This window comes from Eulemur rufifrons, chromosome 17 (assembly GCF_041146395.1).
Source record: "Eulemur rufifrons isolate Redbay chromosome 17, OSU_ERuf_1, whole genome shotgun sequence".
In the NCBI taxonomy this organism is placed as follows: domain Eukaryota; kingdom Metazoa; phylum Chordata; class Mammalia; order Primates; family Lemuridae; genus Eulemur; species Eulemur rufifrons.
The window spans coordinates 46,087,679-46,108,394 of NC_090999.1; the positions used below are offsets into that span (position 1 = coordinate 46,087,679).

At 38.2% G+C, this 20,716-nt stretch overlaps 1 protein-coding gene and 1 non-coding gene across 2 annotated transcripts in view; one reads left to right on the plus strand and one right to left on the minus strand.

The window, feature by feature from the left end:
* MCCC2 (methylcrotonyl-CoA carboxylase subunit 2) overlaps positions 1–20,716 on the plus strand; it is a 65,024-nt gene that overhangs the window by 42,301 nt on the left and 2,007 nt on the right. The window contains exons 8-16 of the mRNA XM_069492787.1: positions 2,096–2,160; positions 4,672–4,771; positions 4,870–4,965; positions 8,495–8,567; positions 10,628–10,704; positions 12,870–12,936; positions 15,227–15,383; positions 16,182–16,296; positions 18,123–18,208. Of these exons, the coding sequence (XP_069348888.1) occupies positions 2,096–2,160; positions 4,672–4,771; positions 4,870–4,965; positions 8,495–8,567; positions 10,628–10,704; positions 12,870–12,936; positions 15,227–15,383; positions 16,182–16,296; positions 18,123–18,208 (836 nt within the window). The remainder of the gene's footprint in view (positions 1–2,095; positions 2,161–4,671; positions 4,772–4,869; positions 4,966–8,494; positions 8,568–10,627; positions 10,705–12,869; positions 12,937–15,226; positions 15,384–16,181; positions 16,297–18,122; positions 18,209–20,716) is intronic.
* Positions 5,182–5,285, minus strand: LOC138398548 (small nucleolar RNA U13). The gene has a single exon (XR_011236023.1). It is a non-coding gene; the product is annotated as a small nucleolar RNA U13 (small nucleolar RNA).

Sequence of the window (20,716 nt, forward strand, 5' to 3'; positions counted from 1 at the left end):
AGAAAAACCTCTTTGTGGGGAGCATAGCTAACTCCTCGCAACAATGTCCTTTCAGTGGATTCAGATTTAACTTGTATGTTAGAAGCAACTCAGCAGCCAGAGAAGCCTGAAGTTCTGCTAGAGAACTGACTCTCGTTCAGCAGTCCACCTTTTACAAACACCATGTTCAGGAGGAGAGAAAAGCAGCAGCAGCCTCTACCACTTGAGAATTCTAAATTCTGACTCTTGTTTTACTGAAAGTTGAGACAAGGCTTTGGAGGCTTCACACATAGTGTGGGGTTTAGTTGCTATAGTTTCTAGTAGCTTAGAGTGGTTGAAAAAAATGGATTATAAGACAAGTTTTTGAAGGAGCTTTTTGTTCTTTTTTTCTTTTGTTTGTCTTCTGAACTTGTTTAGGAGGATGAGCTGTTTTAATTTTCTCCTTGACTTTTATCATCTCTGGGCTTCCACAGTATCAGACGTATTGTGGGTGTTCAGTAAATATTAACCGATGACAAATCCTTATTTTTTCAGTTGATATTAGTCAGATCCCTGAAATAAATGTAGTATATCTGTTGTTTATTCCTTTTTTACAATTTTAAATGTCCAGGCACCTCTTATAATTAGTTATTGTCTGGACTGAATGCTATTTTACACTAAAGTTTTTGGAAAGAAGAGAACTAAGAGTTTAGCTCTGGGGGTGGAATAATTGGAGATGAAAATTTTAATTGCCTCTTCCTGTGGAAAGATATTTTATTTAAGATGGAGCTTTTGATGTAGTGAGTAATGTCTTTTTTGTGCTGTATTTTTTTTTTTTTTTTGAGACAGAGTCTCACTCTGTTGCCCGGGCTAGAGTGAGTGCCGTGGCGTCAGCCTAGCTCACAGCAACCTCAAACTCCTGGGCTCAAGCGATCCTCCTGTCTCAGCCTCCCGAGTAGCTGGGACTACAGGCATGCACCACCATGCCCGGCTAATTTTTTCTATATATATTTTTAGCTGTCCATATAATTTCTTTCTATTTTTTTAGTAGAGATGGGGTCTCGCTCTTGCTCAGGCTGGTCTCGAACTCCTGAGCTCAAACGATCCGTCCACCTCGGCCTCCCAGAGAGCTAGGATTACAGGCGTGAGCCACCACGCCCGGCCTGCTGTATTTTAAATTAATGTTCATTATTCTAATAAAAGCTTTTCCTGTTTGAAGAAAAAGAAACAAATTAACCAACATAAAGAAGTAGGAATCAATAAGCAATTTCTAAGGAATTAGATTGGTATTTAGCATTAATGGTTTTTCTTTCTTTCTCCTGGTAGAATTTCTCAGGCTGTAATTAAGTCATTGTTAATTTATTACTTGAGGTTTCTTTCTTTTTGGTCATGTTCTCCTGGATCTTGGATTTAGATAATCTTGAAGATTTTTTCCTACTTTAAAGGTATTACACAGCGTTTGTAATAGTAACTGGCATTTTTCTGCATGGTTATTGAGTATTCAAAGATAAATCACAGTTCCTGCCATCAGGAATTCATAGCATAGAGAAGACAACAGAGATACATGCACATTACTGAAATACAGTCTGGCAAGTGCCATATTGGAGGTGTGAGCAGAATGCTCTTAGACCACGGATGTGCAAGCATTACTCTTCTAATACCGTGGGGTGTCATTAATGACAAGAAGGTCCAAGTGAGTCAGGAAAGCTGCACAGAGCAGGTGACCTGAGGTGGGACTAGAAGGGTAAGTGGGAATTCACCAGGTAGGTGAGAAGGAGCAGGGATTCCAGGCAGCCGGAGCAGCACACGCACAGACGCAAAGGCTGGACCGCGAGGCAGCATGACGTCGGGAAAGAGGATGGGCTTTCAGGTCAGAAATGCCTGGGCTCGAGTCAAGCTCTCTTGCTTGCTCTGGGGCTATAGGCAAGCTCTTTGTGACTCTGGGTTCAAATTTTTCAGTTGTAGAATAGAGATAATATTCTTTAGGTTTTCTAGGTGGGTAGAATGAGAAAATACAATGTTCTTGAGCTCTAGGGAAGAGAGTGTAGGTATAGTCAACTTAGGGGATGTACATGTTAGGAAAGCAGTTTTATATCTGATGGATCAGTCTCACTGTTGATTTTTATCCTTGTTGTAGGTTAAAGCGGCAACTGGAGAAGAGGTGTCCGCTGAGGATCTTGGAGGTGCTGATCTTCATTGCAGGTGAAACAGAAATGGTTGTTTCTTTCCAGGATTGAGTGTCATTTTGTTTAAAAGAAGTGTTACATTTTTTTCCCTGAGCTAAACTTGCCAGACCAAACCACAGTTTATTTGTTCTCAGTCTGTTGTTTTAACATTCAGTTCTTTGAACTGTAAAGTTGCATGTCCAAGCCAGAGCATCACCTTTTTGGTTAGAGCTGAGAAGGACTGGAGAGACAGGTTTCTTACTTATTTAACCAACACTCATTGAGCACCTCTTATGTACCAGGCACTGTTCAAGGTGCTCAAGATAATAAGATAGATGCTGTCTCTGACTTCAAGGACCTTACGTTCTAGTCAGGGAGGTGGGCAGTAGCAAATAATTGCCACAAATTATGTAAACGTGGCTGATATGTGATAAGGCTTACAAAGGAGGAGAACCAGGAGAGCATACAGAAGCTGAGTCTAACCTGTGGTGTGCAGGCAAATGTTCAACAGCTGGTTCTCTAGGCAGAAAAAAAAGCCCTGATTTGTGGCATTTGTCAATTTCTGTTGTATAAATTATCCCACCATGGCTGATTTTAAGTTACTGACGTGATGCCACTTTATGCGGAATCAGGCAGAGACACATGCAGTTGGCTCTTGTGAGTCAGGCGTGAGCTGGCTTCATCACGTCACTAGTCTCAGCATTTCAGGTTAGGCTTCAGGGGTAAGAAGACCATCTACTTCTATTGTGAGGAGTAAATGAGAGATAATACATGTGTATTGCTTGAAACAATACCTGCTTTAAATAAGTTCCTATAAATGTTAGCTGCCATTATTATTGTTGCTTGTTTATCATCATAATTGCTCAATAATGGTTTTAGAGTCTTTTTTTTTAAGAGCAGTTGGGAAACCATTGAAGAGTTTTAAGCAGAGATGTGCTATTATCAAATGTGTTTTTTAAAAAAATACCTCTGGCTGCTAAATGGAGAATGCCTGGAGGTTGGGCAAGAGTCTAAGTGGAGGGCAGGGGTGGCCGTATCAATAGCATAGGCGAGGGATGCTGGAGGCCTGCGTGGTCATGGTGGGCGTGAAGGTGGAGGTGAGTGAACCGGTTTGAGCTAGATTTCAGAGGTGGAATTCATATATGGGATCGAGGAAAGTGAGGTGACAAAGGTAATGTGAAATCGTTTCATTTCCTGGAATTGGGGTGACTGAGGAGGAGCAGATTTGGGGAGGGGGAAGGAGGGTCAAGCATTCATCTCTTACCTGATAAATGCTGCTGTGAGACACACAAGTAGAGATTCTGAGGAGGCAGTTGGCTGTGAGTCTGGAGTCCAGATGAGGGCTGGAGATCTTTATCTGGGAGTCATCAGCATAGAGGTGGAATTTAAAGCTGTGGGACTAGACGAGCTCACCTCAGTGTGGATGTAGATAGAGAAGAGGGCCCAGGACCGTGCCCTAAGGAATCCAGACAAAAATGGCAAGTAGATCTAATCACCACCTCAGTGGCCTGGCTGGTGTAGCAAACCTCCCTTTGACCTGCCACACCAGAAACCTATGAGACAGGTGGCGATAGGGAGAGTCCAGGAGGTGGGGAAGCATGGTAGGTAGCAATACTTCTACTTTCCCATCAGAGAACACCGCCAGGCCTTTTGAAGAGCTGGTTAAGGGACCTTTGCCTCAGCTTTTCATTCATTCCTTTCTCATGATACACTTACTGTGGAGAGATTGATTGTTCTAAGCGTTATGAGAAATGTGGAAAAATTCAGGCCTAGTCCCTGCCCTCAAGGATTTATAATTTAATTAGTCAGATAAGAGAAATAAATGAATGAACTAAAAAGAATCACAAAATAAATATGCTAGCATGCTTCCAGTGTTACCACTCAAGGCTAGAGGCAGAATGAATAAGGGAGTGAGTGGAGTGGAAGTAATTAGAAGAGTCTCCTCCCTGGGGGGCCGTCGAGGGGAACAGTGGAGCTCAGCCTGAGCTGGAACAGAATGCTAGTTTGTGTAGGTGAGCACAGCAGTGTGACCATAGCTGCTCCGTTACTGCCTATCTGGCCATACTGACTGTTAACGGGGGACTACTAGTAAAGTGCTTTGCCCGGCTGGAGTGTACATTTCCACTTGGAGAGAACGACGCCACAGGCACAAAAAGGTGAGTTAGGGGCATGGGATGAAGTGGACTTCTGTTGGTTTTAGGTGCTTAACCAGTGGAAGGAGAGGAAGAGAGCATTTGGGAAGCATGAATTTTCAAACAATTTTGACTATTTTAAAAAAGTAGGCCAGGCTAAGTGGCTCACGCCTGAGTTCTTATGGTCCTAGGGCAAGTTGCTTAACTTACGTGTGCCTCAGTTTTTTCTGTTTGTAAAAACAATGATAATAGTGGTTTGCCAGAGCTGTCATAAGGACCAAATAAGATGACATTTATTAAAGTGTTTTGGAAGTAAAAGTACTGTCATCCTTGATTGAGAGAAGAGACTTGGATTTAAGATATTCATTTGTTTTCCTTTCCCTGTTCTGATTGTTGTAGTGTGCTTTACTCTGTAGAAAGTCTGGAGTAACTGACCACTATGCTTTGGACGATCATCATGCCCTTCACTTAACTAGGAAGATCGTGAAGAGTCTCAATTATCAGAAGAAATTGGATGTGAGTAGGATATGTTCTTATATCTTTTATTTTCCTGGAAAGCATTTGGCTCCTGTCACCTTTAAATCATGTCTTTAAATTGTTCTTTATTTCTGCAGGTTACCGTTGAACCTCCTGAAGATCCTTTATTTCCTGCTGATGAATTGTACGGAATAGTTGGTGCCAACCTTAAGAGGACCTTTGATATTCGAGAGGTATGTAAAAGGAACTGTGAGTTGTAAACCGGCTGCTAGTCTCTTTGTATGTGTATCTGTTTTCAAAGCTAAAATTTGTTAAGGTACGTTCATGTCTAGGGACTGACATGGATCTCAGTAAGAGGTGACACATACGGGAAAGATACCTTTCCGCTGTGTAGGTATCCTTGGTACACAGTAAATATCAAAGGAGAGGGGGGGAAACTTTTTTTTTCTCATCAGAGGGGTAATGTGCTGACGTTGTAACAATGTTTAAGGGAGGCACATCTCCCAGGTGGGTGTGAAAATGCAGTCATCACACTTATGAACAACAGAAGGATCGAAGGGGGAAACTTCTTAATGGGTGGAAAATTTTCATTGCACAATGACAAAGCGTGATTTGTTCATCAATAGGACTCCACAGTCCTGTGGACATTAGTAATGATGTAAGGCAACTTCACAGTTTTCAACTATTTCTTTTCCTTTTTCTTATTTCAGGAAATGGGTGAATTGGCAGTAAGTCGTTGAAAGAAAAAACGTACCCTTTTAGATCAATATGACATTAGCAAAGATTAGACCTAATTACAGTTGAAGATGTTGCTATGGTTACATATTGTTGACATAGTCTTCTGCAATCTAGATTGACAGTTTTTAGTGTTTGCATGGAGCACGTAGTCCTTTATTTTGTTCAATATCCATAGCTGGCAGAATAGTTTTTAAATTAGGAAATTATCTTAATATCAGGTTCTATGTTAGAAGTTTTAATATTTTAAGTTACTTTTCCCCCTTGACTATAAAACTATTATATATTATTTGTGAAAATGTAGAAAATGCAGAAAAGAAAAAAATTTATCTGCAATTTCCACCATCCAGAGAAGGCAGCTAATATTTTGATGTTTTGGGTTACTGTGTATATATATACATTTTTTATGTGGTTGAGATTGTGTGTGTGTGTGTGTGTATGTGTGTGTAATTGTACCTTTTTTAAAATTCAACTTTTTCCAGTTTAAATTATAAACATTTTTCATGTCTTTAAAAGTTCTTCATGAAACATTTTTCATGGCTAAGTGTTAATTCCTGTAATAGTGCTTGGCAACATGGTAGGCACTCAATAAATATTTTTTAAATGAATTGATGAATATAATATTCCATTGTATGAATATGTACAATTATGTATTTAGGCAATATCCTGTTGTTGTTAGAATGGCATAAATCCTGGATTTCACAGAGCTTCAACTAAGTACTTTAGCAAGGTGACTTAATTAACTGTAAATTTGTGAATTAGGTTTTTAGTTTGACTTTTAAGTACTGTCACAGAAAAAATCGGTACTTACACTTTGATTTGCTTGAAAAATGAGTTGTTCCAGATTGCTACATTTTCTAGATGGCTGAAAGTTCTTTCTTTTTAGCATAACCACTTTTTAATTTATTCAATAGTATTTGTAGAGTACATGTTCTATGCAGGTATTGTTTCAGGTGGCAGGGACACAGAAGTGAACAAAACAGATACAAATGCATGCCTTCGTGTTGTTTCCATTTCATTTTAATGGAAATCTTTTTAAAAAGATAGACTCTTGCCTTCTTAAATAGTAACCCATACTTCTACCTTTTGCTGATTCATGCTCACTATTGTGAATATAATTTATTAAAATTTTCTACAGTAGCAAAGAAGCCATATATGGAAATCTTAATAATGTGTGGAGCTGTGGGATGATACTGGAATCTGAGTTGGAAAACCTGGGCTCTAGTTCTTATTCTCTCAGTCAGTGGTAACTGGCATTTAACCTCTCTGAGCATTGGTTTCTGCTTCTAGAAATAGGAATAGTACCATATTATCTGCTTCCTGAGGTTTGGATTTTTTGTGAAGATAAGTTAATATATTTTATATGGCTAGGTGGGGTTTATTGTAAAGCAAATACAAGTTGAGTTTTATACTAAATGGCTCTAGATTGCTGTGCCCTTTGAGTGGCTTTATTTTCCCATGGAAGAATAATAGTTTTGTGTTGATTGCTTGGAAAAAGGTACAGTTTTAGAGGTACATAGCACCTAAAACAAATAACTGTTATATTCCTTTTATATTATTGGCTCTTTTAGGAAAATTACTAAAAAATAATTCAAAGTAAGCTTTTACTTTATGGAGAGAAAGATGTTAGGAAGCATTCACTCATTTTTCAGGCTTTGCATCTTACAAAAGAAGGCTTTTTTTTTTTTTTTTTTTTGAGACAGAGTCTCACTCTGTTGCCCAGGCTAGAGTGAGTGCCGTGGCGTCAGCCTAGCTCACAGCAACCTCAAACTCCTGAGCTCAAGTGATCCTCCTGTCTCAGCCTCCCGAGTAGCTGGGACTACAGGCATGTGCCACCATGCCCGGCTAATTTTTTCTATATATATTTTTAGCTGTCCATATAATTTCTTTCTATTTTTAGTAGAGATGGGGTCTCGCTCTTGCTCAGGCTGGTCTCGAACTCCTGAGCTGAAACGATCCGCCCACCTCGGCCTCCCAGAGTGCTAGGATTACAGGCGTGAGCCACCGCGCCCGGCCTCAAAAGAAGGCTTTGGTTGATGTGGTAAACAGAAAAGGAAAAGTGTAAAGTATGTAGAAAAATAAAATATGTGTCATCTAAAATAGCTTTTGATGTTTGGAAAATTCTTCATGTTTAGAATTCTTTGAAATAGTCCTGGTATATAATGATAAGTCCCAAGGATAAACTATTTAGTAATTTCTACTCCTTGTAGATTAACAATGTATATGTGGATGATCCTTCAAGTATATCCGATTTAGAATCAATAAATCTCCATGAAAGGCTTAACAATGATAATAATAATAGCTACCTTTTAATGAGAGCCAGGTAGTATGCTCTAGTTAGCATTTTTTAAGTTTTTTTTTTTTTTTTTTTTTTTTTTAACAAATGAGGAAACTGAGGCTTAGAGGATTTTTGGTAACCAGCCTAAGACTCTAGTTTCTCAGTGGTAGAGCTGGGAGTCAAAACTGGTTCTTCATCTCAGCATTATTTTCTTGAGATCCTTTACTGCTAGTACCTCATATCTTCACGTTTTGTTTCATCATTCTAGAAGTGAAAACTGAGACTCAGGGGATTAAATGATTTACTTCAGGACACACAAATCAAATATGATGCCTTAGGTTGGAGCATACGTATTCTGACTCTAAGTCCTGTCTATTCGCGGCTTTCTGATTAAATCCCTGCACCTACATTGGAATCGTCCCTGAAGCTCTAAGTCTAGCAACCAGCCCTTGGGGTCTCTTCTGCTTCTCTTGTGTGTAAAATGGTGCTGTTGCTTTTATAGTGAAGTACAACATGGGAGCCCAGGATGACTTCAGGGAATTAACTATGCATGTCAAGTGAAATTCTAGTGAGAAGATTTTCTGTGAGAAGGACTTTGACAGTGAAAGAAAAAAAAAAAAGATTTTCTGTGTCAGATGAAATTTTGTGAAAGTGACAACTTCAATGTGAATTGTTTTCCTTTTAAATAACGTCAAGTAAAAATTTTTTGTAATATAATTTCTTGGCAACATTGTTATGTTTCCTCTTAGGTCATTGCTAGAATCGTGGATGGAAGCAGATTCAATGAATTCAAAGCCTTATATGGAGACACATTAGTTACAGGTATAAAGGTGAAGAATTGAAAATACGAACATTTTCTGCTGCTTTGGAAATAAGTGATCTCTTATGTCAAGGCTTTGGTATGCTTGGCATGAGCTTTGTTATTTAGAGCACTACAAATGTATGAGTCAGTTTTCAAAAGGAGCTGGTTTATAAAGATCAGTTTTTAGCTGAATGTCTTCATGGATCCAGAGTTTAACATGATAACGGCTAGCTGCTGTGGTGTAGGCCCTTATCTGTGACTTTGTGGCATTACCTATATAAAAAGGTTCTTATGGTAAAATCAGGAGAAAATATTTGTAGTTCTTTCTGTTTCTCTGGGTAACTATAATTATTTTGAAAATTTCAGCACTGTCTCCTTCATTGTTTACTGTCCAATTAAACTAGGAAGTTTTATATAATGTTTAGCTTCCCAGAAGGATGTAGAGTGAGTTAAATCTTCTCACAGCCTTTGTGTAGGTCTTAAGCTGATTCATGCAAATACTAGATTGAGAATTCGGGATATTATACCACGTCTGGAAAAACAAAACAAGGATATTCATAAAGGTTAATTCTTTTGTCTAAAGTTTTATTAAGTCCATAGGCCTTTGAAGAAATGTATTTGAAATAGTAATAGATGCTAGACACATAACAATCTATCTCGGGCAAACGGCAAAACAAATTTTATGAATTTTACTTGGTCATAAAAAGCTTGAAAATATAGTAGTTAATCTGAAGATAACAGAGCAGGATAAAAACTAGCCGTAAAAATCCAAATTGCTCATATACATTGAAGCTTAAAAATAAGTCATAGCACTTTCTCCTAGTTTGATTTGTGAGCAAGAGAAGGATTCACACCGGGAGTGGAATTCATGGTTTCAGATTAGGTGTTTAAGTGATTAAGAGCTTTTTGTTTGATATATAGACAGGATTTGTCACCAAATAGTTCAGGATGTAACCTTCATTGTATAGCAGTTTAAAACAAGTCAAAACTGTTTCTACTCTAAAGATGAATGTCCTTGTCCTCTGCTTTTATGGATTTGCCCTGTACTTGCTAAAAGACTTGTGGCACTATTGTCCCCTGGAATACCAGGAACACATCTAGTTTCCTTCATCTTTTCTTGACTGTACAGGAATTCAAATAAGGTTCAGGAAAGGAGGGGGGGAGTAAGAAGGAGGAGAGAGGAACAAGAGGGTGGAGGTGTGGGGATGTGAGTAAGAGGGGTAGGGAAGGAATTAGAGGGCGGGAGGCATACAGGGTGACAAGATGAGAGGGGAGAAGAATAGACTTTTCTGAGGCTCAAGTTCTTACGGGTTTCTTCCTGCCTCAGAACCTGCCCTATATAGTCTCTAAGTAGTTTTTTGAATATTTTGTTTTCCTGTTTGGAACTGAGGTTTGGGATCAGGCAGCTGGTGAAGATCCTCCCTCTGTGGGTGTCCCTAGTAGGGCTGGGGCACGTGCTCTACTCTGCACGTCCTGTCTGTGCCTTGAGATCCTCAAGCACGGCTCAGTATGGCTTGAATGTCTAGTGGTTGACAGGGTCGTACACGTGTAGGAGGAGAATCTTACTAGTGAGTGATGTGCTAGAGGCCCGTGTCTTTGTGCACGAGGCAGAACTAAGAGCGGGTTGCTAGACCATTCTGGAAGCTTGCTTGCCCCCTCTGAATTGCTTTTATAATTGGCAGTGCCATGTAGGATGTGCAGCCTGGGCTTTTGGCTAGAATTTTAGACCTGAAAGACAAAGAGAAATCTAGATGATCATCAAATCAGTTATTTCATTTTATCACACTAAATAAACACGATGATTTTAAAAAGATAATAAGACAAGGACACAATAAAGAACAAAAACAAATCTTTCATTCAGTATTCTAGCTTATCAATATGTTGGCGCTTTCTCCTATCTGTTAATTTTTCTTCAACTTTTTTGATATTAAAAAAATTATATATTTTTTCTACTTCCCCTAGTGTCTGGTATATACTAGGCACTCAGATATAGTAAATTAAAGAATGTATAAATATGCTTCTTTATTATAAATTAAATGTCCTCCCCAAACCATAAATCTTCTTTGAATTTTCTTTTGAGGATTTGCTCGAATATTTGGATACCCAGTAGGTATCATTGGAAACAATGGAGTTCTCTTTTCTGAGTCTGCAAAAAAGGCAAGTACTGCTAAAAATATTTTAAGAAATTCTAAACAAACAAAAAAAAAAAAACAAAACAAAGTTTCAAGATTTTCTTTCCAAATATAACATAATTAACTTTGAAGATCAAATAATGAATTAAAATTTATCACGTGAAAGCTTGAAAATGTTTACCCAGATGCCTTAGCAAACAGAGCACTGCGTGCACGTGTGTGTGCACACTCGTGTGTGCATGTGTGTTGGTATTTGAAACAGTTTTTATGGTGATTTACATTAACATGAAGTGATGGACTTTCTGGAGCACTATTAAAAAAATCAAATGTTGTACTCGTTTTAGGAAAATTCTTGTAAGATACTTGAATGATAATTGCTATAGAGGACATGTAAATATTCCGAGAAGATAAGGAATACTTGTCCTGAAAGTGTTTCATTCTCTAATGCTTCACGTACTGGAGAATTCAGAGATCCCAGTTAGGGGTTTCTGACATGATCTGCTTGTTCTCCTCTATCTCATCATCAGTTTAACTGTATTGTATTTTTACTTTTTGGAAATGGAAAGATAGTGGGTCTTTTTTACTGGAGGTGTAACTTTAAAAAGTTCTTTTTTTTTTTTTCTTTAATTTCAGCATATTATGGAGGTACAAAAGTTTAGGTTACGTATATTGCCCTTGCTCCCCGCCCCAAAAGTTCTTGAATATCTTTTAGCTTAATATTTGATTTCATGCATCGTCTTAGATTTACCTAAACTTGGATACATGTAACTCATATACTACTTTGATAAAATGTTTTCTTAAGAAAAAAAAATATTTAGTCTTGGTTTTCCGCTTCAGTTAACAAAGTAAAGAGTCGCTTACTGATGCAGGTAACAGGCAGTTAAGCTCTTTCATACCCTAATTGAGGAAGAATTTGTCTTTGATGAAATGTTTTATCAATAAAATCAGTTTCTATATTCTGCTATTCATTATTGTTCCCTCAATTCAGTTATAAAATGAAACAAGAAAGTAAAAATAAAGAAAATAAAAATCATACCAGAAATAACTTTTAGTAACATTTTATTATGGTTCCTTAGTATTTTTCTTTCTTTTTTTTTTTTTGTCTCTACCACCAGGTCTGCCGAGGTGACCTGGCAGGCAGCTCCCTTAGTTTTTTTTTTTAAAAAAAAAAACCACGCACACTTGATATTACTATGTATAGATAGGTTTTGCTTGTTTTCACTTAATAGTATTTAGTGTTTCGCAAAATATTAAGTATTCCTGAAATAATGACTTTTAATGAATATATAATATACTTATTTCAATAGAGGAAGTGTCAGACTGAGGCCAAACGAATTCCACCTGGTTTTGTTTGTCGGCTTGGCACAAATAAACCCCGGAGGAGTTATGTTGGACTCAGCCTGACATTTCATTTGTTGATCTAAGCCCCAAAGGTCTATGTGATGTTCTCATTCTTGTAAACATAGCCATATTGAGGTTGAGCAATTACTTTGCAATTTTGCACTTGCCATGGCATTTCCAACAGAGATAAAGAGATCTGCAAATAGAGTAAATCATAAAGAGAATGGTTTATAAGAGTTTTCTTACATAATCTTTAGAATATTGGGAAGGAATAGTTATATTTTTGAATCATTAGATAATTTCTTCAACTCAGGGTTAGAAGTTCTCTAGCATTCATCTAATCTGAAAGTCTCATTTTTTCAGGGAGTGTTAGTAAGAAAGAAATATTTTACTATAATCTTGATGGTCGTCAAGATGTAAGTGTCATCCTTGATATCCCAGGGCAGTTTATATTCTATCTTTTCTAGAGTGGAGAAATAGAAAATTATAGCAAAGTTCAACAATTCTCATTGACAGCAGTTCTTTCTTTTCTGTTACTTAAGTTTCGCTTGTTTGGGTTGTTAGTGATTGACTTCATCCCTGACACAGCAGTTGACTTGCAGCCACGTGCCAGTGCTTACACAGGTGATTGTGCAAAACGAGTATAGTGCAAACCCAGACAGAGTTACATGTCCTACTGATAATAGGGTAGGACTGTACAATCATTGTTCCTATTAATATATGGTCATACTAGCTAAACAGAGGGTATTCTTTCTTGTCTTTGACCCAAGCTTGGTGTTTTGTAGGATGCATGATGATTATAGAGTTGTTAATTCCCTTTAAAAAAATGTTTATGTTATTTGCTTATAGGGTGCTCACTTCATACAGTTATGCTGCCAAAGAAATATTCCCCTACTGTTCCTTCAAAACGTTACTGGTAAGAAAATAGCTTAATGAGTTTGGTTGCACTTATTCTACAGCTACCTTGTTGAGTGTGGCTCATGTATTGGACAGTACAGATATAGACCACTCTCTTCAGAGTAGAAAGTTCTATTCGACATGCTCTTTCTAGTCTCTTTAAGAGTTAACACTTTTCTTCCTGAATGTTAAATGTTCTGAGGAGACTGTCCACATTTTCTAAATGAAGCAATTTCTGCATAAGGTGCATCACCAGCACATAAATGGCCTCCCTGTATTCCTGCACGTAGACACCCACACATGCAGAAAGCAGCAAACTGCTCTCTTCCAGGAGCACCACCTGATCACCGCCCAAGAGGGGTGTCTTTTCCCCTGGATTCTGTTCCCCCGTAAGAATTTCAAGCACATGCTCGAAATCCTTTTCTTTTCTTTTATTGTGTCTTCCCTTTTCTTTATCTTTTATTGTGCAATTAATTCTACCTGAAGCAACATCTTTTTAAAATGTACATTTACATCCTGAACCAAAGTCTGGGGCTTTGTGTTTTGACCCCAAAGAATGATATGACCAAAGTGAATTATGTTTCTGGACCTCATGTTCCATAGTTGATCATAACATGGTGGATGAAATGATTTTTAAGATGTCTTCCCTAGAATTCTGTGATTCTCTGATACACTCCCCGCTGCCCAGTCTTCTAAGACATACATGGTTACCTCAGGCTCAGAGGCAGGAGAGGCTCCCAACAGTTGTCAGGATCAGTCATGTCTCCATGAGAAGGGGGAGTTGGGCTCTTCGTAGTCAGCAGAGCTTTAAAAAACCATGTAAAAGGGCAGATAAAAGGGGTTCTGAAGTCTAACTAGTCCAGGAACCTTGTTTCTAATAATGATTCCTGGATTGTTAACCACCGGTAAGTTAAACATTGTGCTTGGAAGATACTTACATTTTTGTTTTATTTTTGCTGTGTTGGGGACAGGGAACAGAGGTTGAATTTAGTTACACAGCCTTGCATTAGAGGGACCTGTGAGATGTCCATTTGGAGATAATGTAGACAGTTGAATAAATCTTGAGCACAGAAGAGGTATTTTAGCTGGAGATGAAAATGTAGGCATCATCAGAAAATGGAGACGGTAAAGCAGTGCAAACAGATAAGATTACCCCTGAGAGAAGGGAAGAAGGCTGAGGGACAGTCTCTGAGTAACTCCAGTTTCTTCCACAGAGATAAGAGTAAAGGAAGAAAGGGGGCATGATTATGTAATTTTTTAAGGTAGGAAGGAGAAGGATTTGAGAAAGCCAAGTTGGATGGCCTCACTCTTCTTTTTAAAGGCAGGGTCCTCTACAGAGAATAGAGGGGTTTTGAGGGGTAGGAGGTAAACGCTGAAGAGAGCTGGTGTTTGAGAACAATGATGGTGGGAATGTTACAGGGAGTCATGAGGAGGTCGATTGAGGAGTTTCTGAGGTTCTTGAGGGCCAGACTGAGAAGGGAGCTGGGGAAGCAGATAGTGCTCCGTGAAGGCAAGGTCTGTGCTGTCATTCCTGTGGTAGCTGCAGCAAGTCCAGGCACTCCGCAGGAATTGGCTGAATTGAATTGAATGACCAGATACTGGAGATTTGCAAAGCAGGAATAGTGACAATCATTTAGGCAAGTGAGTACGGTACACGGATGATAGAAATCCCTTCACCGGAAACCAGACTGGGGAGGGAGACAAGTGAAGCCTGATTTGGTGTTTATAAGGTGAAGAGGGAGGAGCCCAAGTCCTCGAGGCACAGTGAAGCTGCAGAGAAGTTTCAGCAGAGCTGGGGGCTTGAAGAAGTAGAAGAATCCTGTAATTACAATGAAGCAAATTTTTTTTAAACCTTGTTGTTGAGTCACTGGCAGAGACTCTTAGTATCTCTATGAAACATTCATCTTTATTTTATCAAAGTTTTTAAGGATCACTTCAGAAGGAACAGTCTATATTTTAAAACCAGGACAGTGAATACTGAAGCCCTCACAGTTTGGTTTGCCATGGTCCTTTGTCCTTAGCTTGCCATGTCACATTCTTTTAACATCAAGCTCCTGCTTTGAGATCATCTCTTAAAGGTAGATTGCATTCTTATGTTGTTTGAAGATTTCTGTGTGCATCCATATGAACTGTTTTAAGAAAGTTTAAAAGGTGATCAGAGAAAATTTTAATCTTATGTTTTAAAGCAAACTTCTTTGGGATATATTTCACATATAAATATTTTGTTAAGGTAAGAGGCTTGTGGTAAAATTAGTTTAAGGCAAGATGTTCTTCTAATACCTTGGCTGTGTTTCTGTTCCTTCTCTTAGGATTTATGGTTGGTAGAGACTATGAAGCTGAAGGAATTGCCAAGGATGGTGCCAAGATGGTGACTGCTGTGGCCTGTGCCCAAGTGCCTAAGATAACCGTCATCATTGGGGGATCCTATGGGGCTGGAAACTATGGGATGTGTGGCAGAGCATTCAGGTGGGTTGTCATGATTTTCTCTCAAAGAAAGAAACATGCTTCAAGTATAATTATACATGGTCAGTTTATTTTAAGTTTATTTACAGTATAGAATGGCATTCACAAATCTTGATCAATTATACCATAATTTATATCATCTGGAGGGATGAAATTAAATTTATGCTAAAGGTACTATTTGGAAGAAATCTACAGTGGGATTCAGGAAATATTTGAAATGGCTGATAATGAAAATACTACACATTAAGACTCCATGATGCAGCTAAAGTCTTGCTTTGAGAAAGGTTTATATCCTTAAATGTATATATTGGAAAAGAAGTAAGACTGAAAATCACCAACTGAGCATGCTGCTCAGGAGGTTGGAAGACCAGCCTATGAAACCCAAGAAAAATAGAAAGGACATAATAAAGAGCAGACGTAAGATGGAAGAATCAGTAAAGCTCCACATTTGCTTGTTTGGAGAGGTTACCAAACTTGATAATCCCCTGCTCAAACTGAAGAATAAAGAAGGCACATATAACCAGTCTCAGGAATGGAAAACAAGATGTGACCACAGATAACAAAAGGATATTATGAACACTTTTAAACCCAGAATCACCTGGAGAACTTAAAAATTACATCTGTGCTTAGCCCTCACTCTAGGGATTGGTCTGGTGGGTTCCAGATGTTTATATATTTTTGAAGTTCCCCAGATGATTGTAATGTGCAGCTTAAATCAAGAACCACTAATTTAAAGGGCACACATGGGCCTTTGAAAATCCATGTTGTATATTGAATTAATTTGTTCTTTCTTTCCTCCAGCCCAAGGTTTCTCTACCTCTGGCCAAATGCACGTATCTCAGTGATGGGCGGAGAGCAGGCAGCCAATGTGTTAGCCACAGTAGTAAAGGACCAAAAAGCACGGGAAGGAAAACAGGTAAATGCCATTTCTTCTTTATCTTTGGGTTTGCCTTTCACCAATAAACACCCTGGAGCCAAGGCGCGGAGTGCCCGGAATCCCTCCGTGCTCACGGGTAGGGTCCAACACCCGTGCCTGGCTTTATTTAGGAGATGCGGACCTGGAAGTTGTTTCAGCAGTTTGGGCTTACTCACACATTTCCTGTCTCTTATTTTTTAAAAGCCATTTTATTTAGAGTGCTTTCTTTGTGACCATTTAAAAGTTTTTCAGAATCTCCTTTTCAGAAACTGCCTGAGGGATAAAGATGTTTGCTTCTTAGTCATTTGCAGTGAGTGAGATTTAAATAAATCTGATGTACTTCTTTCATTTTATGACCAAAGGCAGCAGAGTTCTATTTTACTTTTAGATTGTTGTTAAGGATACCTTGAGTGGGAGGGCTCAGTCATCTAATGAGAATTAAGTAACATTATTATACTGTGAAAGTACAAATGAAGAAAACTGGAAGGAGCAGTGAGAACTTGAAAGGCAACCCAGCAAGTAGCTGCTTTTAAAATGGATTCTTTTGTTTGTGTCTCTGTTGGAGATTCTTTTGAAATTTTGCATGAATTTTTATCAGTTATAACTTTTAGCTCTTCTGTGTGAGCACCAAGCCTTAGAATGATTGGTGCGTGTTCCTGAAGGTGCCGGGTGTGCTGTGGTGTCAGCATGGGAAGTGTAAAACAGAGGAGGCCCGGCCTTCTCTGTGCAAGCTCATCTAGTTTAACACCTCGTTTGCGGGGTGGCGTCATACAAAGCCAGAGGATGGTTCCTGCCTCCTTGAATGGATCCACCCATGCCTCACATCCCTGGTTATCTTTTCCAAGCAGTGAGAACTCTGCAGACTTCAATTAAGGTTTCAGATACACTTTAGTACCTGAAAGCAAAGGATAGCTTTGTTTGCCTGTGTGCGTCCAGGTTGGGGTAAGGGGGTGATGGTAGTGGAGGTGGGATGTGAAATTCTACTTGGTATTTTGAAGACAGGTCTTAAACACTGTGAAGCCCAGTGTGGAGATCTCTTATTAAATAGTTGTTCTTTGATTACTTTAATATACAGATATTTGAATTCATTTTTATATATGAAAGGAAAGTACAGTGATTCTCCCTTGAAATCCTTGACCTTTAAAATGATGTTAAAGTATTTACATAAAAGAAGGTAGGATTTATTTGAAATAAGTCATTTGTTTCTGGTGTGGAATTTTTTTTAAGTTGAAAATATTTTTCAGGGTTTTAAAATAAATTCTGAGGATTTTTACATCTGAATTAATTATTATCACTTGATCCTTGCAATACTGATGGGAAGGCCATTAAGTTTTTAATTAGGAAAAAGTATCTCTAAGCTATCTGGGATATTGACTAAAGAGGTTATTCAAGGTGTGGTTGATATTTTATCCCTTTAAGCTTTAAAATTTTTTAAATTTCAGCTATTTTGAATGAAAATCTCATACTTCTACACTTTCTTAATTCGAGGCTGTTAAATGTAATGTAGCCCTTTTGTTACATTGTATAATTCACATCCTCTATTATACTCTGCTGTGATAAGCCATACCCTTGGTTTTGACCTTACATTGTACAGCGTCAGGATATTGTCTCGGCTAAGGGGGATGTGATGATGTACTAAATTGATATGCATATTTTAGGTGAGATCATTTATGTTAATGATCACTTGTAATCTGTACATCACTGTGCAAATGTTATAACATTATTATTATTCATGAAATCTGTTCTCTCTTTTTTTCTTAAGATTATCCAAATGGGTTCGGTTGTTCCACTGAAGCTGACTTAACTCACGGTCCCTTTTCTTTTAGTTCTCCAGTGCTGAAGAAGCAGCTTTAAAAGAGCCCATCATTAAGAGGTTCGAAGAGGAAGGAAACCCTTACTATTCCAGTGCAAGGTGGGAGCCAGAAAATAGCTACCTCCCTGCTGGGTCATCTTGGCAGTCAGGGCAGCAGCTTGACAGAGACCTGAGCAGTTGGGATGGGCCAGCCTTTGTAGGAACCAAAAAATGATGTTTGGACACAGTTTTGTACTGTTATCTCTTTATAATGGAAATACCTACTGGTAAAATGAAGCCCCTCCCAGATGTCCTTGTGCTATAGACCTGCCACCATTGGTCTCATTCCACCTGCCTCCCTTCCCTTGTCCCACCCCTAGTTGAGGTGTCTGGGGACTGGAGAGGCCCGGCAGCCAGAGGTGTGCCATGCTAGGAGCTGAGAATAAGAGTTATAATCTTGGCTATATTATTTTGGCAGTTAGTTTTAATTTTTGCTTAAAAATATGGATTCTTGTCATACCTCCTTCTTTGATTATTTGGTTTTTACCCCATTTTAAGCATGAGATTGGTTGAATACTTATTAGTTTGCTTTTGTGTGTGTGTTCGTTATTGGCACTTGTTAACAAGTATGCTCATGCATTCAGACGGCGATTAGTCACAGCCAGGGTCCCTGTGTCAGTGCCAAATAATTACCTCACACACCATTGCAGCTGTTGGCTCTATTTGTTTCTTATACCGCTTATGAGGCAATAAATTATCACTCCTGTCCCAGCGGGAGAGCCGCTGGCGCGTGCTTTCAACAACTTTAATGTTCTGCATTCTGAAGACTAATCTAAGCTTCTTGTCTTCCTTTCATCCCTTGGGCTGATAGAAGAAAGAGGGTAACTATTTGTGTCTTTAAAAATTAGATTATGCTGTGATTTATGCCATTTACTGGTGAAGGCAAATAGGAGAGGAGGGAGAAAAGAAAATCAAAAGTTAGAATCCATTTCAATCATTTGAACGCATCCTTTGTGGCAGGTACTGCTCTTAGTTTTGGGGGCACAAAGAATAAACATACTGATTTTCAAGAGCACAATTAGTTTAAGAGATCAAAGAATACCACTTGGGATTTTTAAAAAGCCTATTTCTCTCCTCACTAAATATATACAGATTTATAGGTATATTTTGTTGTGGTGAGTCAATTCATCTAACTAAGAACAAAATATTTTATAGTCTTTGATTTGGGAGATAAACATATTCCTCATCTTACCGTCACACAAATAGTCTTATGTCCTAGCCAGTAGATGCAAAGAAGCAATAAAAATCCATATAAGAGGTTTAAGATAAACATTAAGTATATATTTAAGCTTATCTACAGTTTTTGCCACATAGGGTTTTTGACTGAAATGCACAGGGACAGTTGAAATATTAAACTTTGAAAAATAGCATATTTTGTGTGAGCCATTAATGTGTTTTTCACCTCTGGCTGAGATAAGTCATCTCTTGAAAAAGATTGCATCCTTTATTATTTTCATACTGAAATTATTATTATTTTTTTAATGGTCTACATTCAAGGCAGGAGAGCAAATGGCCTAGATAGACTTCTCTTTGGAAGTAAATGCTAAAAGACAATAAAGTTTTCTGTGAATTTGTAGATCTTTAACCCTTCTGTTGAAACAGTTGGTGGCACAGAGACAGCAACTTTCTTTCACAGATGAAAGGTTTCCCAAACCCATCGTATGATGCTTTCCTTGGGGTTTAGTAAATCTCAGCTTAACAACAAAATTCCCTGGCCCACTTAGGCCTGACGTGGCTGGATCTGTTTTTTCAGAGAGCCCTATCACTGTCTGTTACTGGAACTGCCAATGTTTTTCTTAATCCTTACGTGGTACATATGCAGCATGGGAATTTGCATCTGCTCAATTGTTTTTATAATCAAACTTTATCAGGCATTTGGTTAGAACCTTTTACCTGGAGCAGTCTTTTTAATGTACATTATTAACCAGCTCCTTCACCGTGCCTGCCGGATTACTGTGCTGCAGGCTTCAGAAGGGAGTGTAATGAGTTCTCCTGGTTGCAGATTTACGAAAGTGGCTTTCTTTTTATTGGCTGTTGATACTTTAGGGTCCCTTTTATGAATGTTTTATGAGCAGAGATTTGATTCATGTCTGTCAATGTAAGAATGTTTTAATAATTGATGCTATGTCCAGATACTGAGGGCAGTTTGTTTAAAGAAAGCAAATTGCCACCTACTAATAACCTTTAAAAAATAATATTTCTCATTCATTTTTCTTTATATATTTGAGGTTGTCAGTGAAAAGCAAACTAAAATTTCTACTTAAAATTTTCTTCTGCAAGCAGTTTAAAATTATTGCTTGTCTTTCCTATTGTAGCAAAAAATAAAGACCTGCATTTGAAGGTATCTATTTTATTAATAAAATATACTGAAGTCTATTTAGTAGTTTGCATAGTTTTTTAGGAATTTGGAAGAGCTTTGGGAAATACAATTTTATATAGTAAAGACTTTGATTTTAGATTATTTCCTGAGTTATATAGCTCTTCATGTTAATCACAGAAATATACCAACTTGTATACATTTGTGTGGGCAGAAAAGGAACAGGAAAGTTTTTCCTGAAATAAGTAAAA